Source organism: Fistularia commersonii, chromosome 4 (assembly GCF_037954325.1).
Source record: "Fistularia commersonii isolate RoL2024-O1a breed Wild chromosome 4, RoL_Fcom_v1.0, whole genome shotgun sequence".
NCBI classification, from domain to species: Eukaryota; Metazoa; Chordata; class Actinopteri; order Syngnathiformes; family Fistulariidae; genus Fistularia; species Fistularia commersonii.
The window spans coordinates 3,703,662-3,723,951 of NC_141287.1; the positions used below are offsets into that span (position 1 = coordinate 3,703,662).

The following is a 20,290-nucleotide window of genomic DNA, read 5'->3' on the forward strand; positions in this document are numbered from 1 at the left end:
TTTGGAGCTCCAGAATCCAATTTGTGAAAATCAGTCATGTTCTTCAGATTGTCTGGAAGCCCATTCCATTCTTTGATGGCTTCATAGGAAAAGGCAGATTGAGAAAAGGCAGACTTTCTTTCAGGAACATCGCAGTCTCCTCTAGACACCGACCTCGGCACTGGACTCGTGAGTCGGCAGCGAGGCTTGATGAAGGTCTTAAGAGGCGTTATGGAAGATTTTGTGGACCAGACGGATATCAGAGTATCCGATCAAGTTGTCGAAACTTAATATTTTATATTTCCCGAGATATGGTAACGATGGTAGCGCCTTGGCTTTTTATCAAGAATTTTCAGGGCTTGATTATGTAAAGAGCTCAGATTTTAGGGTTGTCAGGTGAGCCTGAGACCAGGATGATATGCAATATAAGATGTGGGATATGATGGTGGCATCAAGGTAGGACTTTGCAGCTTCTAGTTATAACACGTTCCTGACGTGTCGAAAGTTGGTAATGTTGAACTTCAAGGCTTTACAGGTCCTTTTAAAATGATTTTTAAAACTAAGCGAAGGGTCCGATATGATATTTGACCTCTTCAGGGTTTCCGATCATACAGTTATTCACTTGAATATTTGGGAAGACGTTTGTGGAGGTTTGGAGATTTGTGGAGGTTCCTCTTTGGAGTGAGGAGGATGGTGAGGATCAGAAAGGAGTCCGTCCACGTTAGATGTTCTGGGATGGAGAAGATCTGGGAAGAAGGATGCTGAGGTTGGAGGAGCTGTGGAGGAACACCAGAGAGGAAGTTCATGGATGGAGGGGAAGGAAGGTAGTTGGTGGAGAGGAGAGGGCTAGATGGAGGCAGATGATTGACTATGAAGACCCCTGGAGGAGGCAACCCAGAGGAGAAGCACTAGTATTTCTTTGTATGTAATTCACACACACACACACACACACACTGATTGTACAGTACACTGAGCATCATGAACGCCATCACTCTCAGATATCAGGAGACCTGAACATCTGAACCGCAAACAGCCGCTGGACGCAGAAGTCAAACCTCCAAGAGAAATTGAACTGACGCATATCTTCGTGTCTCAGACTGTTTGTTTGTATGGTTGGTCTTCTCCCGGCCATCTCGCTGAACCATAAGAGGTCCTCTGTCCTTCTGCTGCAGGCCATCCACTCCGTCAGCTGGCACCATGAAGGGAAGCAGTTCATGTGCAGCCACTCGGATGGTAGCCTGACCCTGTGGAACCTCAGGAACACCACCAAGCCCATCCAGGTCACCTTCCCCCACGGTGAGACACTCAGACTGCTCCTTCTTCTTCTCCTTCACAGCTTCACGAGATACCCCCGATGAGGAGGAACCTCCACGGGTTAAGGTTTAGTGGAATCAGGCCAATTCCACTTGGAGAAGGTCTGAAGCCTGGATCAAGGAAAGAGCCTTGATTTGCGGGTAGCCGGCACTCCACGTTCAGAGCAGACCTTGACTGAAGTCCCAGAGAAGCAACTTCGAGGGAGCTTTGACCGGTGCAGTGAGTTCAGAGCTTCTGAAGATGTGGAAGGTCCAGAAGTGGCTGCATCTCTGAGGCAGACACTCCTGGAGATCATCTTACAGGACCAGGGTGTCCAAGAGCAGACGGACTTCCCTCTCGAGTTGAGTCGCACTCAATGGTTAACGGTACCCAGAAGAAGAGTGGAAGCATTGTCTACTTCTAGACTCTGGGAACCAGGAAAACCTGCATGAAGCTCCTGAACATCTCATACGTTGAGGTGTGACATCCTGCCAATGTCTCACGTTCCCAGCAGGGAGGCCCGACTCCCGGTTTGAGGAGGTCCTCCACAGCAGGAGATGTTCACCGGATACCTTGGCTTGCGCTGTATTCCAGGGAGTGACTTATATCCCTGGTCCTCTTCTCAGAGGAGAGGCTGGGTCCATGCTGAAGGACTCCAGGGTCTGTGCTCATATTCTCCTCGTGAAGTCCAACCATTTTTGTCATTTCAGGCAAAATACAGAAGGATGTGAGGAAGGAGTCGTGTAAACCGATTCTCAAAGTGGAGTACAAGACCTTGAGGAGCAGGTACGTGAATGGAAGACGCAGATGTGTGTGCAGTGTCTGCAACACGTATCCCATGAAGTTATGCGTCCGTCAAGAGTTTATTGTCGCGTGCGGAGTCAGGAAAGCGTCTCCCTGAACAACGGAAGTCTCACCTTGGTGCCCACCTTGAGTACCAGACAGCAGATGAGGTGTCAGTAACTTAGAAGATACGTAGGCAACTTTGCAAGGCTGTGCCACGCATCAATATCTGGCAGCACGACAAAGGGCAGTGAGACAAGAATGGCGCAACGGCAAAAGTGCTCATCAAGAAAGCTGGTGAAAGGTCAGCGCAGGGAGTCCGTGGAAGTTCTGAAGCGGGAAACAGTGGAGTAAGGACAGTCGTTCCGAGGTCGCCTTGATGGCAGCGGGACCGAACGAGTTCTCCGGTTCGATGATGGTGTTTGGACCATCGCTGTTTTCTCTTAAGTCACGGATTCACCGAGGAGGAGACGATCGGTAGGAAGGTTGTGGAGACTCCGGAGTTTGTGGGTGACACCAGAGAGCGCTCCAGCTGGAACTGGTGGTTCTTCTAGAAGAGGGGAAGGGAGCGGGAAGCTCGGAGGACGCCGTTTGCCCGGTGGATATTTATCAGATGGTTTATCTTTTGTGATTCTGTCCCTCCGGTCAGTTTTGACGGCCGCCGTTAGGACAGACTAACACAGCCCCTTTTTCTCAAGCCCTCTTTTTCCTCCACGCCAGCGAGCCTTTTGTCATATTCTCCGGCGGTCTTTCGTACGACAAGGCAGGACGGCGGCCGACATTAACCATTATGCACGGAAAGGCCATCACGGTGCTGGAGATGGACTACCCCATCGTGGAGTTCATGACCCTCTGTGAGACGCCGTACAACAACGGTAAGTGCAAAGACGTGTCGCCACAAAAACGGTCTGATGTGTTTTCGGCATCCCCGGGTAGCTCCCTGAGAACATCCACTCCTCGAGGACACCGCCGGTCGGTCGGTCGGTCAGTTTTTCAATTTTCACACAAGTCAGGACGCAGAAAGGTCAACTCCAGATGTGCGTCCAGAGAGGGAACTCTTCAACCTCTGGGATGGAAAGGGGAAACTCATGTTTAGACTCCGAGCGCGTTTACAAGCGTTTTCAATGCGGGTTCAAGCGGCATCATCTGACACCATTAGAAGGTCTCATCCCAGGGGACCTTTTATGGTTTCCAGGTGGTCAGCAGGAGGATCTCAACACCTCTGAGAGGTTGGAAACCACCCGAAACAACCAAAACGATTCAGGGCCGTCTAGGGACTGTGACGATTGATCGGACAGAGGATTCGTCGAGATTAATCGGGATTCATTTAATAGGCGTTCATTATTCACCGTGTCATCGTGATACGGTGAGATGGTGTCCAGAGGTTTCGTTTCTCCAAGTGAACCTCCATATGAACCGGTCTGTTGTGGTCCTGGTTTGGATCATGGTCTCCAGACAATGCGGAGGCACCACTCCGGCATCTCACAACTCTAGAAGCACACTTCCAGGATCCATGAGATGCCTTCACTGAAGGTTGTGCAGTTTCCCAGGTGACGCTGTTAGATCGAGTGCAGGGCCTCAGCCCGTTCCTCATGTTCCTGATGTTCTTCATCTCTGCATCACGGTCGCCATTTCATCCCTTCTACATGCAGCGTCACAGCACGGTTCCTGCATCACCTGCATCGAACAGAATGTCCTCATCATCTCATGTGGCTTTTCTATCTTCCAGAGGTCCAAGAGCCCTATGCAGTGGTGGTGCTTCTGGAGAAGGACTTAATCGTGGTGGACCTCACACAGAGCAAGTATGTGTTTAGCAGATGTTAATCCTCCGGGCGACTGCGAATTCTCGGCATGACAGCACGACCGCATGGAGGATTTTGCCAACTCCTTGTCCACCGACAATCACACTGAGTTAGGGTGGAGCCATCGCTGGTAGCAGTGGAGCTCCGGGTCCGAGCAGAGCTCAGGAGTGCGACTGCACGGCGACTTCACCTCGGGCTTTTCGGTGGAGGGTCCGTTCAGGAGAGGGCGGTGCTGGAGTTCGGAGACAAAGCCATACGTGAAGCTCGGGAAGGACTTCTAAGAGCGGCTCGGTTCCTGCTCACGAGGTGTACATGAGTTCAACCCTTTAAATAGGCTACCGGTATCAGCTGTTACACAGGAACAAGTGCCTTTTCACTGTCTCCGGGTTTCAACTCATTGCACAGCTGATCTCTGAGATGTACTCTCACATCAGGACGGCGTGAAAGATAATCAGGCGTGCGTCGTCTACCTTGGCGTCCATGTCCTATCAGATACCAGATACATCTACCGCACTCCAGTCCCCTGTGAGCGCCATGTTTCGTTGGTTGGTATTCCCGTACATTCGCGGCTCAGGGTGTAACTTCTCTGTTCAGCTCAGAGGATACCAGGCTCAACGGGCGCTACCTTCTAAAGGGGAGTTCTAGCTCTAACGGGTATCACTCTTCTGGACCCAACCACAGCACGGCCACGACGAGATCTTTTCTCGGTTGACGGTCAGGCAGGAGCAGAGGTGGTGGAGGGCGAGGAACAAGGGGAAGCAGGCCAGTCAGGGATGGACCGGATGGGAACCCGGAGGTCAGGAGCTGAGAAAGTCTGGTATCGCGGGAACAACAAGACCGTACCTACTCAGAGCTTCCGAGATGCCAGGAGGCCGGACCAAGTGAAGCAAGGTGCTGCTGCGCTAGATGACCAGTCCTCCATGTGCTTGCGTTTTGTCCTTCAGCTTCCCGGTCTTCGAGAACCCCTACCCCATGGACATCCACGAGTCTCCGGTCACCTGCACGGCCTATTTTGCAGACTGTCCACCGGACGTCATACCCATCCTCTACTCCATAGGAGCCAAACACAAGAAGACCGGTTACAGCCAGAAGGTGGGTGAAGGGAAGCTCCCGCTTGGGTCTTTCCTCCCTGGACATGTTTGCACTTTGCAATTGAGCTGATCGTCATTCCGTCGTCGATGTGGAAAACATGTCTGGTTTCCGCCGAAGCCCCGGAGCAGAAGATAGGAGAGCCTTTGGAACAAGAGGCAGATGAGGGCTGTTTTGGGGGAAATAAAGACAAAATAACCCGAACGGCTGATCCGTGTTTTCAAATTGGAGCACAGACTCTGCCTCGTAAGATTAGCTTCTGAAGATTGTCTCTGATATCACAGGAGTGGCCAATCAGTGGAGGGATGTGGACGGTTGGCTCGCACACCTACCCGGAGATCATCATCACCGGGTGAGCTCCATCGCTTGACGTTTGGCCCTTTGGAGACTCCGCCCGTGATCGAGTAGGACTCACAGCTTTGGGAATCAGCGGCTTCCTCACTCGTCCTCCGACTTCCCGGTTTACATGTTGATGCTCATTTCAACTGATCGTCCACGTTCTTCTCGTCTAGACACGCCGATGGATCGATCAAGTTCTGGGACGCGTCGGCAAGTGAGTTCCCTTTCCTGCCGGCGAGAAGACAAAAATAGATATAAAAATTCATCTTATATTTGACACCCTCCCTCTGGACGGATCAAAAATTGGCCGACGTCGGTACTCTGAGTTTAACCACCTTCTTCTGAAGGAAAAAAAAAACCGATAGGCTTCGCGAGTCCACCTCCTCCGGCGTTTCACCCAGATGTTTCTGCTCAGTCACCCTCCAGATGCTCTACAAGCTGAAGACCTCCAAGGTGTTCGAGAAGCCCAAAGCGGGAGAGGGTCGGGCGGCGGAGCTGCTGGAGGAGGACCCCTTCGCGGTGCAGATGGTCAGCTGGTGTCCTCAGAGTCGCATCTTCTGCGTCGTCGGGATCTCGGCCTACGTCATCCTGTACCGCTTCAGCAAATACGAGGCCAACGCCCAGATCGTGGTGAGTCCGACTCCCAAGTCCGTTCCTCCCGACGGTTGCGGTGCGCGAGGGCCGGCGTGGACCCGGCGTGGACCCGGCGTGACGTCTGCTTGGTCTCCAGGCGCTGGAGGTGCGTCTGCAGTGCGAGCAGGAGGAGGTCACGTCGCCGTCGGAGAACGAAAACAACCCCTGCTTCTCGGAGCCCGGCTCCCGTTCGCCCCAGACCCACTGCCAGCACCCCGCCAGCCCCGGCGGGGACTCCGGCAAGGACACCGTCCCATACCTGAAGTAAGACCTGCACCCGTGAGGTTCCTCAGGGCTCTCAAGGTTCCTCCAACCGTCCAAACACATGCAGGAGGTTCATGGACGTGTGGATGAAAGGGCGAATGGATGTTTGTCTCCGTACACGGCCGTTGTTTTAGCAGGCGTAGAAGTTCGGGAACCTCCGTGAAGTTCAGGTCAGGTTTTTCTGGACGGAGATCTGAAGAAGAAGCGGACGTGATCCTGCAGAGAGGAAAGTAGGAAAGTCAAAAAGTGAAAGAGTGAAAGGAGCAACTGGGAAGCTGCAGACAGGAGAAGGCTGGGCTTCATGTCCACAGAGGATAAATGACCTGGTGAGACGGAAGAGGACTGGCAGGAGAACACACACACACACACACACACACACACACACACACATTGTTGAAGGGCCATCAGTGTGTGCAGGAACCAGGAAGCGCTCCAAGGACCATGGAGTCAGGACATGATTCGGGATCTTCTGTGAAAGGTGCTCCTCACACTTTCAGCGCTGAGGTTCTCGATGGAGGACCGTGAGTGGAACAGCCTCCGTGAAGCCTCTCCATCATGGAGGCTTCTTCTCTTCCTTCTGGGGCCTTCAGGGGCTGCAGCCAATCACCTGCTTCTATCTAACCCTCTCCTTTCCATCACCTCCTCTTTGCTTTTCCTCCAGACCCTCTCCAACCTTAGCATCCTTCTACCCAGATCTTCTCCATCCCTCCCCTGTCCATGTCAGCCATTTCAGTGTGACTTTATCTCCAGAATATCTAACATGGATGGACTCCTTCCCGATGCTCTCCGTTCTTCTCACTCCCAAAGAGGAACCTCCACATCTTCACCTCTGCTGTCTCCTCGGTGTCTCCAAACCAGACACCACGGCCGCGACCTTCATGTCGGTGTTCTTTAACCCGTTCCTCCGTGTCTTCAGGGTGAAGGAGCGGGCGGTCCGGGTGCCCCCTGGTTACCAGGCGGAACTGGTCATCCAGCTGCAGTGGATGGACGGTGAACCTCCTCAGCAGATCACCAGTCTGGACATCAACTCTGCCTACGGCCTGTAAGTCACCTGTCCAGGAGGTTCAGACCAACCTCCTCCTCAGAGAGGTCCTGAACTGGACCTCTCTGAGGAGGAGGTGGCAGAGAATCTCAGGAGGGTTTGGGTTCTGAAGGTCCAGGAGCTTCAGTCACCATTTGATGATGAATGGGTTCAGGAGAGTTCATTGGCTGAATGCTAGATGAATGCTAATGGACCTCCTGTTTGAAGTGGCGTCCAGGGCCTCATGAGGTGCCCTTCATCTTCCCGTCGCTCCAGACGGGTTCCTCTACGTGACAAGATGTCCGAGTCTTCTCAAATGCGAGATGTTCCTCATCAGAAGCTCAGTTTGCTATTTTATTTGCTTACAAATAAATAAAGTACCCGCATGCGGGCGGGGGTTAGCCCCGCCCCCTCGCAGTAAGAAGGTCCCCGATTGGATCCCCATAGGGTTCCTTCCTGTGTGGAGTCTCCATGTTCTCCTCGTGTCTACATGGGGTTCCTCAGGGTTCTCCTGGTTCCCCCCACCGTCCAAACACTGCGGAGATGTCTGGATGTCTGTCGGTCCACATCCGACCTGGATGTCCTCCATGAGGTGAAGCAGAGATGTTGCGGTCAGCAGCCAAATCCAGAGCCTCGTCTTTCCAGAAGTCAGAAGACAGAAATGACTCAAACACTTACTGACCACCATGGCGAAGACACACGTACTCCCTAATGGGAGTGTGTGTGTGTGTTTGTGTGTGTGTGTGTGTGTGTGTGTGTGCGCGTGCGTGCAGCTTGGCGTTTGGAAACTGCAACGGCCTGGCCGTGGTGGACTACCTGCAGAAGACGCTCCTGCTGTGTGTGTCCATGCTGGATCTGTACGGCGCCGCCGACCCCTACCAGCGCCTCACCCGCTCCCCCCGCAGGAACAGGCAGTCCACCTCAGGTACCACACACACACACACACACACACACACACACACACACGTGTGCATGGACACGCCAGCAGCGGAAAGGTGTCAACAACCTCACTGTCACATCCAGACTCACCTCTGCTGTCCTGGTCTGTCTCCTCCTATCTTCACCGCCGATCCTTCTCCCGCCACCTAAACCCTCGCGAACGACATCATCCCGGAGAAATCGAAATCACGGAGCCGAGCTCCTCCACAGAGGGACGGTGTGAGATGTTTCTCCTGACCTGTGGACACGTCGGTAGCCAGGACAGATTCCCTATTATCCCTCCGATATCTTCATTTTCGTGCTTCAACATTCAGAGTCCACTGACGAAAAACGAGGTTCGCTCTAGACGTGCGTTATTCGAACATCTGCGCGTCATTCCAGAAGGTCTATCCTCCTTCTCCTCTGCAAAGACCAAACCTCGAAGCACGTGTGTGTCGTAGCCGCGCGTGCTGTCGTCGGAGATCTCCGTCCTGTTCGTGTCCCTGCTTGAACGTACGGTAGATCCATAATCCAAAAGCCACAAAGCTCTCTCACCTCCTGACCTCCATCCTGCTCCTCTCCTCTACTGAGCTTCTGCTTCTGGAAGCTTCTCACACACTTGAGTGCAGGTTCTACTAGTTTGAATCCTTCTCCGACCGTCACGGTTTTGTTTGAGGCGAACGGGAGGACTCATCTCATTGGCCGAGACCGTCTCCGAGCCACGGGCGGTCGCTACGGCGATCTGGAGCGTTCGGATTTAACGGGATCCTGAAAACAAGGCTTGTTGGACCGCCGTCACCACACCTGTGTTTGTGCACATATATATACGTGTCGTCTATATGTCTGAATATCCCTGATAAATCTGCATGATTGCTTATCGATCAGGTCGGGCGTTTTGGACGGTTAGCGAGACGGTTAGCGAGACGGTTAGCGCAGGGAGGCGATGCGGCGTTTTTACCAAAATCGGAAGCATCGGTTCGATTCTCCGTGACTTTTAGCGGATTCCCGCTCGTCCGAAGCGTTGGCCGCCAGCTCAGGAGTGCGATCGCCGTTGGGTTCGAAACACGCTTAGCACGTTAGCGTCCCTGCGGCTAGCTGCCGTCGCAGGTACGCTCCGGGAGTTGGTCCTTGAAAGTAATTCTGCTTGCCCTCACCTTCTTTTCCTCTCTAAGCCTTTGTCTTCTTCTCTCTCCCCTTTTCCCTCCTTTCCTCCTCCATCGCTCCCTCCTCTGTTGGTTTTCTTCACGTTTCTACCCCTCTTCCCTCCTTCCGAACCCGCCATCGACCCGTCCTCTCCGCCCCCTCCCCCCGGTCCGTTGGCGGCCCGACAGAGTTTTGCATGCGTGGCCTGTCTAACTTTTACTCAGATTCAAAGAAAAGGATCCGTACATCCTATCAGAGTAAGTCTGGCCTCCGCAGAAAGGCTGGGGTGTGTGTGTGTGTGTGTGTGTGTGTGTGTGTGTGTGTGTGTGTTGGGGGGAGGGGGGCGGGGCTGGGCGACTCTGGGCTGGGGTCAAGCCAAAGGACAAGCCAAAGAGGCGGTTGTCATGGAGATGGCGGTCAGCGCCGCCTCCCGGTTTGTCCTTTGAGGGACGAGTCACCGCATCTCGGCCTTCGCCGACCAGAAGGACCCGTCGGACCCTCCGCGGCTTGAACCTCCGACCGGAGGAAGACGCTCTCCGGTGATGGAGGCCGAAGGAGCGGCGCCGTGCATGTGACCTCCGGCGGTCCCGTCCGTGATGTTTCGTCACTTTGTGTCGCGCGACTCGGAGCTCGGCCGGCGTGCTCCGGGAAGACATCGTTTAAAGGGATCCGAGTTCCGGAGAGGAGATTTCAATCCTCCCGATCCGATGGTGCTACGATAAGGCGCCGGCCCTCCGCCGAGCTCCGTCCCAAAGCAGAACCGGAACTCGGATCTTCGGTCTGAACGTCTTCCTCGGGCCCGCGGAGCTCCAACGCTCCGGTTGCCGCTGCTACTCTGAAGCTCATGATGTTTGTTTCCTGTCCTCCTGACCACCGCAGGCCTCACCGAGCTCTCTGACACCCAGCAGTCTGTCGACATGGAGAGAAGCAAGTCACCCACCTCAGGTAACACCACACCACACACACACACACACACACACACACACACACACACACACACACACGTCTTTCCTTTCCCGCCGGTGCTGCCACCGCCAGGCTTTGCCGGGAAGCTTTTTCCTTTCTCAGTTTTAAGGACAAGAACCCTCGGCAGGATGAAGCCGTCCTCCAGGATCCCTGTGAGAAGATCCGAGGTGCTGTTCTCAGAAAGATGCTGTCAGGACCGCCTCCTTGGCGGATTATAAACTACAAGTGTTGGTTTTTCCCGTGATTCATAATCCCACCTGCTAGCTTAGCACTGAGGGCTACGTGTAGATTCAAGGGTTTCCATTGGGTTTGTTTCCTGGTCACTCGTGCGAGGTTCTGGTTCCGGCAGATATCCGTGCAGCAGACAGGAGCTGCGGGAGCTGCGAAAAAAACTCATCGTCTTTTCACACCGGATAGGATGCAACATCTGCTTCGCTGAATTCACATATCCAGATGGCGAGCGGCGCTCTCGCCCAACATGTCCAATTTTAGCTGTGTGGATTCAGAAGGACAGCGGAGGCGGCGTCTCCCCTCCAGATCTGCCACAAGCTCTGGACGGCTTATTAAGGACGCCAAGCGTCTCTGCAGCTCCCCGAGGTGACAGGAGGCGCCGGCGCCCTCCTCCCGACGCCCGTCCTCCTGTATCCGACGCCTCTGGCCTCGCTAATTTGCCATCTCCTTCCCGTCGCTGTTGTTCTTGATGTCCGTCCCCCTCGGTGGCCCCCTCGGGGTCTGTCGTTCTGGCCCGGGCAGGTGTTTCCTCCCTGGCAGCGGCAGGTCCGGTCATGTGGTGGACTAACAAGCCGAGATGGCGCTGAGCCGTGTCTGAGCCCGGAGGATGGATTTAGTGGCGGGAGGGAGAGGAGCTGCGGTGGCTGGAACATCAGGCCACCTGCTCAGATCAGTGAAGCTCAGCCCGGGTTGCAGATATATATCCATCTGGAGGTCAATTCCAGTGTTAGATGCATTCGATGGTCCTGCTTTCTCTTGATAATATCCACGGGCTTTGGTGAACTCTCCCGGTCTTCAGAAGTTACGGGTCGTGCACCAAAGCCGGACCGACGGCTTTGAGTCGGACCCACGTGTCTATTTGCGGACGCCTTCTTGAGTTCGGGTCGTCTGACGAGAAGGTACGACGGACTCGCCGAGAGGAGCCACATTTGGGGAGATGAGCTTCTGAGGTTGTACTTAAGCTGATGAGCAACGAGTAGATCCCGAATGCTCCGGGCAGCCGGCGGAGCTGCCGCGGGCCAGGGGTCCGCGTTCTCCAAGGGGGTCCGGGTTCTGATCCGAGCTGCATCGGAGGAGCCGGAGTCTGAGGAGGTGTGCCGAGGAGACCGGAATGGAGGAGTTATGTAACAAATGAAAACGTCAGTGTTCCCGGTTTCAGATCCAACCTCCTACCTCACAGCCTACCTCGGCGTCTGGCCCTCAAGCACCAGGTTGGTCACTCCCTGCCTCCAACTCCTCCACAGATACATCAGGTGTGTCATCAGATCCTCCTACGGGTCTATTTTTGGTTCAGGAGCTTCTATTCAGAGGCCTGAACAGGTGTAGATGACGCACTCCGGTTTAAGGATAGACAGCAGGAACTTAGCTGGTATGGAGGAAGGAAGTGCATGATCTGGAGGTCCAGGTGTCCAAGGACACCACCTCGGACCCGAAGGCAGAAGTCCGCCAAAGACTGAGCCTGCAACCAGGGCTTCTTCGGGAACTGAACCACGTCAGCAAACACCTTTTCCCTCAGGGACGTGCAGAAGGTAGTCAGGTCTGTGCTGAGGTTCTCAGACCAATCCTGAGGGAAAGCTGTTTCCTCCCTTAGTGCTAAATCTCGTGCCGATGCGACTTCGCCTTGTCGGCCTTTCACAGTTTGAGCCGCCTGAGCCTTCAGTGACGACGCCTGAGTATCCATGAGTATCTGTGCCGAGGCAGCGGAGATGGAGGATCAGGAAGGAGACCATCAGAGGGACATCACATGGTAGATGTTCCAGAGATAAAGTCACGCTGAGATGGTTTGGACGTGGACAGAAGATCCGGGTAAAAGGATGCTGAGGTTGGAGGAGGTCTGGAGGAAGACCAGAGAGGCGGTTCATGTATGGAGGGGGAGAGGACAGGAAGTCAGATGATGTGAAAGGAGAGGCAGCTGATTGGCTGTGGAGAACAGCAGAAGAAGATGTTTGCTGTTGCAGACACAGGAGCTTCTCCAAACAGTGCCGTCCCCGAGCTCCGTCCCTGACTTGGAAGTGGTCACTCCATCTCAAATCCCATCTGAAGTTCTGGTGACGGATACATTTTCTGCTGGGAAATGAGAATCACTCGTGCGGTACCACGGCTCCTCGCGTTCCCCGGGAAACCTCCTCATCCCTTCCAGGGCCAGGCGTACCTCCTAGCTCTCGGTAGTCCTCGCGGTCCACGTGGTGACACGGAGGACGTTGAGATTCCCTCCGGTCCTGGAGCATCTCCGTCCGCTAAGCGTCAACCGACCGGCGGCCCGGCTCTGGTCCGTCGCCGTTAACCCTTTCATTTCTCACAGCTGATTTCCTCCCCGACACCTGCGACCCCCCTCATGTCTGTCCCCCCTTTTTGTCCTTGAAAAGTGTGTGTCTGTTGGATCTCCTGTTTCAGTTCATTACCCAACCTCCCTTCACAATGACCCTCGCGTGCTGCCCGAGCCGGTGGCCAGTCTGCGAGCCAGCCACTGCAGTCCTGTCTTTTACTTCCTGGACAATGGTAAGAGGAGGGAGGTCCCGCAGACCCCCGGCTCCTTCACGGACATCTGCTTGTGTTTGTTTCTCGCCCTGTGACAGAAAAGGGGGGAGGGAGGCGGCGGCGGCGGCGCTTTGGAGCAGGCGTTTGCTTCGGTGTTGCACCTTGCATGCTAACTGGGCTTCCGCACTGCGAGCGACTCCGGCCCTGAGGAGCGCCGGCCTTCGGGGACGCCCGAAGTCTTTCCAGATTCCCTCCTCAGTTCCTTGTCGGTTGAAAAGGAACCCTTATTTTGCCCCCGCTCTGTCCCGGCAGAGGACGCAGCTAATGCTAGCAGTGCTAACAAGCCGAAGGGGGCCGCCGGCATGTGGGCGCGGGCCGTGCTTTCCGCGCACGCCTCCGTCCCGTTGCTTTGTCTTGTTTTGGCGACAGGCAGGCTCGGGGGGGGAGGACGGCGGCGCCGCCTCCTCCGCCCTCCATGGCGCTTCATCGTCCGTGATGTTGGTCAGCTTTGTCTCCGAAAGGCTTCGTCTGTGACGCCGACCGGCTCTTTGTGTTCCCCCCCTCCCGGCCCCAAACTCATCCCGTCCTCGGCCCGGCTAACATCCATCGCCGCCCGTCCTCCACTAATCGCACGTGTGATGACGATAGCTTGCTGTGCGCTCTGACGGCGGCGCGTCCTCGTTCGTGATGTGACATCGCCACCTCTCTGTCCGACGCCGTCTCTGAGCTCCACCTCCCGGGTTTTGTCCGGGATGAAATCCAACAGCTTCTGGACGGATCGTTCTAACGTGCCAAATCAACGCTGGGACGCCCCACGGTTTCCATCCGGCAGGTTCGGACCCAAAGTACCGTATTTTCACGACTATAAGGCGCACAGAAAAGTCTTAGAATTTCTTCAAAATGTGCGGCGCCCTATAGTGCAGTGCGCCCTGTGTGTGTTGTTGTGAGGCGGACGTAGGAGAGACATCATGAGAACGTTAAAGGGGGAAGTGTGGGCGTTGATTGTATATAAAAGAACATCGTTGAAAAAAACCCAGACAAACACATCACGTCACCAACATGGACGAGGTGCCGCTCACTTTCGACATCCCGGTGAGTCACACTGGAGAAGAAGGGGATCAGAACGGTAGCGAGACGCACAACGGGGTACGAAAAGTCTTCTTGGAGACCACGGTTTCACCAAGAGTTACGCCACAATTTGCAAATGGATTGTAGCTGCTCGGGCTAACGTGTCCGCCGGCACTGTTGTTCGAGCTTTCGCAAAAGCCGGCATCATTTCCGAGGAAAGCGACTCGGACAGTGAAGAAAGTGAAGCTGGCATGTTTGATGGAGATTTAGCGCAGCTGTTCTAATCAGAAACAGAGGATGAGGACTTCCATGGGTTCGATTGATGACGATTACCGGTGAAAAAATGTGAATACCAAACTCCCGCTCTGTTTTTAATACGCAGACTTGTATGCTTGTGTGTGTGTTGTTGTTGTAAGGCGGACGTAGTAGAGGACAGCATGAGAACGTTAAAGGGGGAAGTGTGGGCGTGGATTGGATACAAAACCCGCGCCTTATAATCAGGTGCGCCTTATATGTGAGTTAAATACAATAATGCCACACAAAACTGAGACTGTGCCTTTCGGTACGGTGCGCCTTATGGTCCTGAAAATACACCGAGCCGGAAGAAAGGTTTCCCGGTATCGCCGAAACCCGCGAGCTCCGTCTTCTCAAGAGTGCAGCCAGGGATCTTCTCCGACTCCACGCGAACATCTCGCCTTTCCGGACGGATGAGGTGTTCATATCACCAACAAGCCCCTGGTTTGACCGCGTCTTATCCAAACACTTGTTGACGGACGCAGGCCAATGAAGGCGGGGGGGAAAAACAACACTTTTCAAGGATTATACATGAAACCCGCAGCAAAGCAAGACGCTGAACGATGAAAATAGACATGATAATAAGACAATCGGGTTTTTTAACACATCCTGAATGAAGTCTGTCGCTATTTTGATTCCAACACATGTCATAAAACATCAAGACCACGACTCTTTCTACCTCCGGCCTCTCCAAAGGTCTCCGGGCCAACAGAACAAACCGTTTCACCAAGCCCTGCTACTGGACTCTCATAGCAATTAAAATGATAATCATAACAATAGAAATGACAGTAATAATAATGTTGATGTTCGTCAAATATAACAAAAATAATGATAATGTTTGTGATATAACAATAATGATCATAATAATAGTAGCAATTATAATCGTGTTACGAATGATAATGATAACATGTATGACATGAATATTTACACAGCAGCTGGCGGATTATTTAGTCCATGATTAGTCCCATGTCGTCACGCAAAGGCTAAACATGAATATATTTAAAAGTCTCTGCCAAAGTGAAATCGTGAGAGCTCTGTTACCGTGGCGACGCCGTCCGGGCGTACTCCGGTCAAGGACGTGGGCCGGGTGAGGTAACGTCTCCGGCTCTGGAGCGCCGCCACGGCGTCCAGAAAAGGCTTCGGCGGCGACTTCCGCTCCGAGTTTCCCCTGAACGAAGAGCTTGATGGGACGGGAGGCTCGGCGGCCGATACGGAGCAGGAATACGCGGCCATTTAACTCCGAATCCCGGTGTAGATGAATCTCCAATCAGACGAATCTCCGATTTCATCCTCCGTTTTCCAGATGTTGGACGGGAGGGTCCTCTGAGAGCACGGGGATGCTGTTTCGTGGATAAATCCGAGCTTAGATCGTTCCACCGCCACGAGAGGTCGGACCTCGGCGAGACATCGGCCTCCCGGTGGACGGGAGCGAACCCGTCGACCGACTCTCAAATGCTTGCAAAATGTCCGACCTGTTTGATTTGTCCCTCCGGTGAACACGCCAGGGTTGTTTTCCTTTAGTTGGTCCCCTTTCTTTTGATTTTCACCTCCGCGCCGGGTACTCCAGGCCTCAGCAATCTCAGGGTGACTTCTGGAAGGTGGCCGTCGATTTAAAGAAAAATAAATCCGCCGACTGGGAAAAGCGATCCGGCGGCCGGCCCGTCAGATGGGACGCGGAGGTTGCTGGCTGGAGATAACGGCGCTGGACATGCATGACGCGCTGTGAGCGGCTGCCACTCATCTGCATGCTCAGCTCCATCTCGGTGACTCCACGTTTGTTTTGGTTTGTTTTGTCATCGGATTACAACTCCTTTTGTTTGTTTGTTTTCTTTTTCCCTTTCTTTTGATTTGAAGGGATTAACCGCTGCTTTGTTTCCTATTCTTTTGTTTCAGTCAAGGGACCCGGGAGAAAGTTAAGTCTGCCAACAGATCTTAAGACTGATCTCGGTACGGTAGGCGACGGCCGGCGGCTTCCTCTCGTGTTCCTCTGACTCATCCTTTTCTTCCTCCACCTGGTTCCGAGCTCTTTGTGTTTCCACGGTCCTCGCATCCCCGTGTGTTTTTGGTTTTTCTATTTCCATCCCCTCCGCATTTTGCAAGCGTTTAACCGAAACATGACTCACGTCCTGACCCGAATCCGAAGCCTCCCCCCGGTCTTGCGCGACCTCTCGGCTTTCGGGTTTCTCTTACGCCCCCTAAAAACCCCTCCTTTTTAACGCTCGTCCGTCCGTCGCCCCGTCCCGTGCCTCCCCTGCTTCTCTGAAGGTGCGCCGTCGTCTTCTTGCCGCAGGAATCCTCCGTGCAGAGCGCAAACCAAATGAATAAAACCTATCGGCGAGCTTTAGGCATCGCGAGTTTTACGCAGGTCCCTGAAGTAGCCGCGTCCCGTCGCCAGGGCAACCACGCCGCTCGGAAACATGACGATACCGGCGCGTGTGTTTGTGTGTCTTCGTGTAGGTGTGTGTCGTTACTCAGGTGTTCACGGTGTGAAAAGCTAGAACCTTCTTCAATCTTGCGTCCGGATGTCGATCACAAGCGGGTCCGTCGGTGACTGAGATTACGAAGAAATACCCCGGGAGTCGGTATTTGCGAGGACAGGGTTGTTTCCGGTTGTTTTCCCGGTAGGACGGCAGGAGGATCTCCCTCCTCCTCCTGTGGAATCATCGCTGCGACGCCCTTTATTTTCCCTGAAGGTTCCCTCTCTTGAACATCGGGAGGTGTTTCCGAGCAGCTGAAAGATCCGGAGATCTGCGGTCGCGATCGGCCCGACGTGGTTTCCCTGCCCGTCCCCGCCCCCTCCTTTCCCCGGCTTCCTTCCATCCCCGCGGCCGATGCGAGACGCTCACGCAACATTCATCGACAATCAACATTTGGAGAAAGCGGCTCCTTCGGAGGAATAAGGAGACGGGCCGGGGGGCCGAGCGTGAACTTCAAATCTGCGTTCGGACGGATAAACCCCGTTTGGGAATCGGCGTCCCGGATTTTCGCAGACGCCCCCCCGGCCGACGTCTCCTTCTCCCGCCGGACGGCGTCTGGGTTTCGGGTTAAATGTCTGAGTGTCCCCCTTTCCTCTGTGTTGTGCGCTAACGCTCTGCCGTTGTTACAGATCATGTCAATGGACATTGCACTAGCCCCACCTCCCAGCCCTGCCCGGCGGGGAAGCCCCGCATCCCGACGGGCACCGAGGGGCCACGGCTAACCCGCAGAGGCCCCGGACGGCCGCCCTTCCGCAAGGCCCAGTCCGCCGCTTGCATGGAGATCTCTTTGCCTGTGTCCCACACTGAAGGTGTGTGCTTGTCCTCCCGAACCCCTAACCCTCTCTAACGCCTCCCCGTCCCTCTCCCCCGCCCCGGAAACCGCATGAAATCCCTCCTCCCCGGGCAAAGTGGATTAAGACTCGGTACATAAAGCTTATGCTAATGCAAGTTTGTCACCGGGAGAGAAAGACGTTTCGTCGCTCCGCCGTTTCATGACTCACCCGCCGCTTTCTGCGAAAGTAGGACTTTGAGACGCGTTTTTGTCCACAAAGACCTCACGGGTGTAAATCCGCCGCAGGGATTTATTCCGTTTTATCATCAGTGCATCTAAAGCGCACGCTAACCTCAAGTAGCATCATTCAGACAAATGCAGTGATACTCAGATGGAATTATACAGCAAAGCAACACACACACACACACACACACACACACACACACACACACACAGGTGATCAAACCGAGAGAGGAGGCTATGGTTCAGGAAGGAGAGGACCCGAGGCGGGAGGTGAAGCCCTCACGTGAATGGAAATCGTGGGTAAATTCAAATGGGGACAAAGGAAGCAGCAATGCCAGCAGTGAAGCGAACGTACGGCGGTTGTCAGGTGAAGGGACGCTCCGACCCTCGGCGGTCGAAAAATCCCGCTCTTCATCTGTCCCCGTGCACGAGTGAGGAGATCTAATTGATTCCCTCATTAACATTTTGTGTTTGTTTGCAACGGCTCCCTTCCGTGAGCAGCTAGCAGCTAGCAGCTAGCAGCTAGCAGCTAGCATCGCCGCTTCGCCGTCAGTGAAGGCTTCTCCAGGACCCCGCCTCTGGTCAATCAGCAGCGATCACGGTACTGAGCATCACACCCTCCATCCTCCGGCGTGCACCTCTGCTGGCCGCCCTCTAACCCCGCCCCCGCCCGCCCCCGCCCGCCCCCGCCCGCTCCCGAATGCAAGGCGCCGCCGTTGCATCGAGTCCCCGGGAAATGCTGCTTGTCCCCCACCGGTCCTGCAGAGTCTCTGGACGTTCTTCCCCCTCGCATCGCCGGCTCTCCTCCGACAGACCTCACGGTTCATCCAAGAACCGTGTAGAAGACACGGCCGTGTAGAAGACACATCCGGATTGAGGCCTCGCACTTCCCTTTAATCCGGGCGCGAGAAGGTATTCGGGGTCCGATGAAACAACGAGCAAATAGTGCAGAAAAACAAGGAGCGTTTTTTTTTCCAAACAATAACGATAGATACGGGGAGGCGGCTTTTTATGCGTGACGTTGTGTGAAACCCCGAAAATAGATCCCCGCCTCGTGAGGGGGACTCCCTTTCATCGAGCTCTGAATCAGAGTGTGGTCGTGTGGTTCCTGCAGGTCCTGCAGGTCCGAAGATAGTTCTTCTTCTATTTGCTCACCAACGCAGCCGTTTGTTTTTCCATTTTCCAAAGTGGAGGATTGATGTCCGAACCCTTCATCCTTCAGAACGTCTCTCCGCGCCGCATCGTCTGCTAGCGTTAGCATTAGCATTATGATCCGTAAAGACCGATGCGTTCTGGGTTCGCTCGGTCTCCACCTGGACCATCGACACGCGAGTGAGGGACGGGTTCGCCCTTGACCTCCCGTTCACTCGGAAGCCTCAAATATAGAGAAATAAAAAGTGAGGAATAATTAGAGGTGACGGAGTGAGCGTAGCTGGTGTCTCTGGCGCCGTTGTTTACGAGCGGCGCTGAGGAGAGCCAGCGGGGTCGCGGGAATAATTGAAGGTCAACAAGCAGAGCTGGAGAAGAGGCTCATGTTAATGAGGTGTGCACGCCGGGCGTGAGTCAGGGGAGGAGGCGGCAGGGGGACGCCGTCTCGCTAAAGGTGCGAGCCTATCAATTATTAAGGACGCAGCTGCACGGCGGGGGCTCGGATGTGCCGGAGATTCCAAAACCCGGATGCCGGGGTCCGGTGGGAATCCTGGCCGGTTAAAGCGCGTGTGACGATGGCGCTTTTTAGACGACTAGATTATTGTGTCAGGATAAAGAGGCGAGGCGACCCCGAGACGTCAGGACACGCCCGCCAAACCTCACGGCTGCGGGCGGCGGATCTGCTCGCATTTAACAGATGGAGCTAAAGCCGCCCGGCTCTGATAAATAATAAGAATATAATTGTTATATAATAATTCAACATATATAGAGAGTGAATATATACATATAAGCACACACGCGTGCACGGGAGCAGCCTGCGTTCTGTGGACGGAGGGTTTTTGTGTAAAAACCGAAAACAGGAAGTCGTTATTAGTCAGTTTCCACGGATTCTCGGTTTAACCCAAATTCTCCCAAATAGTGATTGAGGTCGGAGCCGCCCGATTGGACGTGGCGCCCGAAGCAGGTCTGGCGTGGCCCCCCCTCCGATGGCCATTTCTATCCGCTTACAAAACAATGATCGACGGCACTATTTTACCGTCTCTAACAAATTAATTTACATGCTCAACAGATACTGAAAAAATTTTAAAAAAAATCTGATAGATATACCCTTATCACCAAATAAACGTCCTGTGAATCAGTGAATAAATAATAATAATAGTAATAGATGATAATCCGCCCGTCCCTTCACAGATATACAGCGGGTGTGTTCACGATTATTAATAGTAATATTATTTAACGATAACATTAACTGAACATTGCTTTACATTGGAATCAATGTTGTCTTTTCTGTTTTATGAGTAATAATAATAATAATAATAACTAATTCGAAAGTACAATATTAGAACAA

General features: G+C 53.9%; 1 protein-coding gene across 12 annotated transcripts in view; it reads left to right on the forward strand.

Moving 5' to 3' along the window:
• Positions 1-20,290, forward strand: part of stxbp5l (syntaxin binding protein 5L) — a 95,634-nt gene that overhangs the window by 65,673 nt on the left and 9,671 nt on the right. For 2 of the 12 annotated variants that reach the window (XM_086144745.1, XM_086144749.1), the window contains exons 8-23: positions 1,152-1,275; positions 1,983-2,058; positions 2,776-2,930; positions 3,785-3,857; positions 4,802-4,949; positions 5,231-5,298; positions 5,459-5,499; positions 5,701-5,915; positions 6,016-6,182; positions 7,099-7,224; positions 7,977-8,128; positions 9,453-9,521; positions 10,144-10,209; positions 12,856-12,960; positions 16,195-16,248; positions 17,408-17,587. In XM_086144745.1, coding sequence (XP_086000871.1) covers positions 1,152-1,275; positions 1,983-2,058; positions 2,776-2,930; positions 3,785-3,857; positions 4,802-4,949; positions 5,231-5,298; positions 5,459-5,499; positions 5,701-5,915; positions 6,016-6,182; positions 7,099-7,224; positions 7,977-8,128; positions 9,453-9,521; positions 10,144-10,209; positions 12,856-12,960; positions 16,195-16,248; positions 17,408-17,587 — 1,819 coding nt within the window. The remainder of the gene's footprint in view (positions 1-1,151; positions 1,276-1,982; positions 2,059-2,775; positions 2,931-3,784; positions 3,858-4,801; positions 4,950-5,230; positions 5,299-5,458; positions 5,500-5,700; positions 5,916-6,015; positions 6,183-7,098; positions 7,225-7,976; positions 8,129-9,452; positions 9,522-10,143; positions 10,210-12,855; positions 12,961-16,194; positions 16,249-17,407; positions 17,588-20,290) is intronic. The other 10 variants (XM_086144750.1, XM_086144752.1, XM_086144751.1 and 7 more) reach the window with 7 other exon arrangements.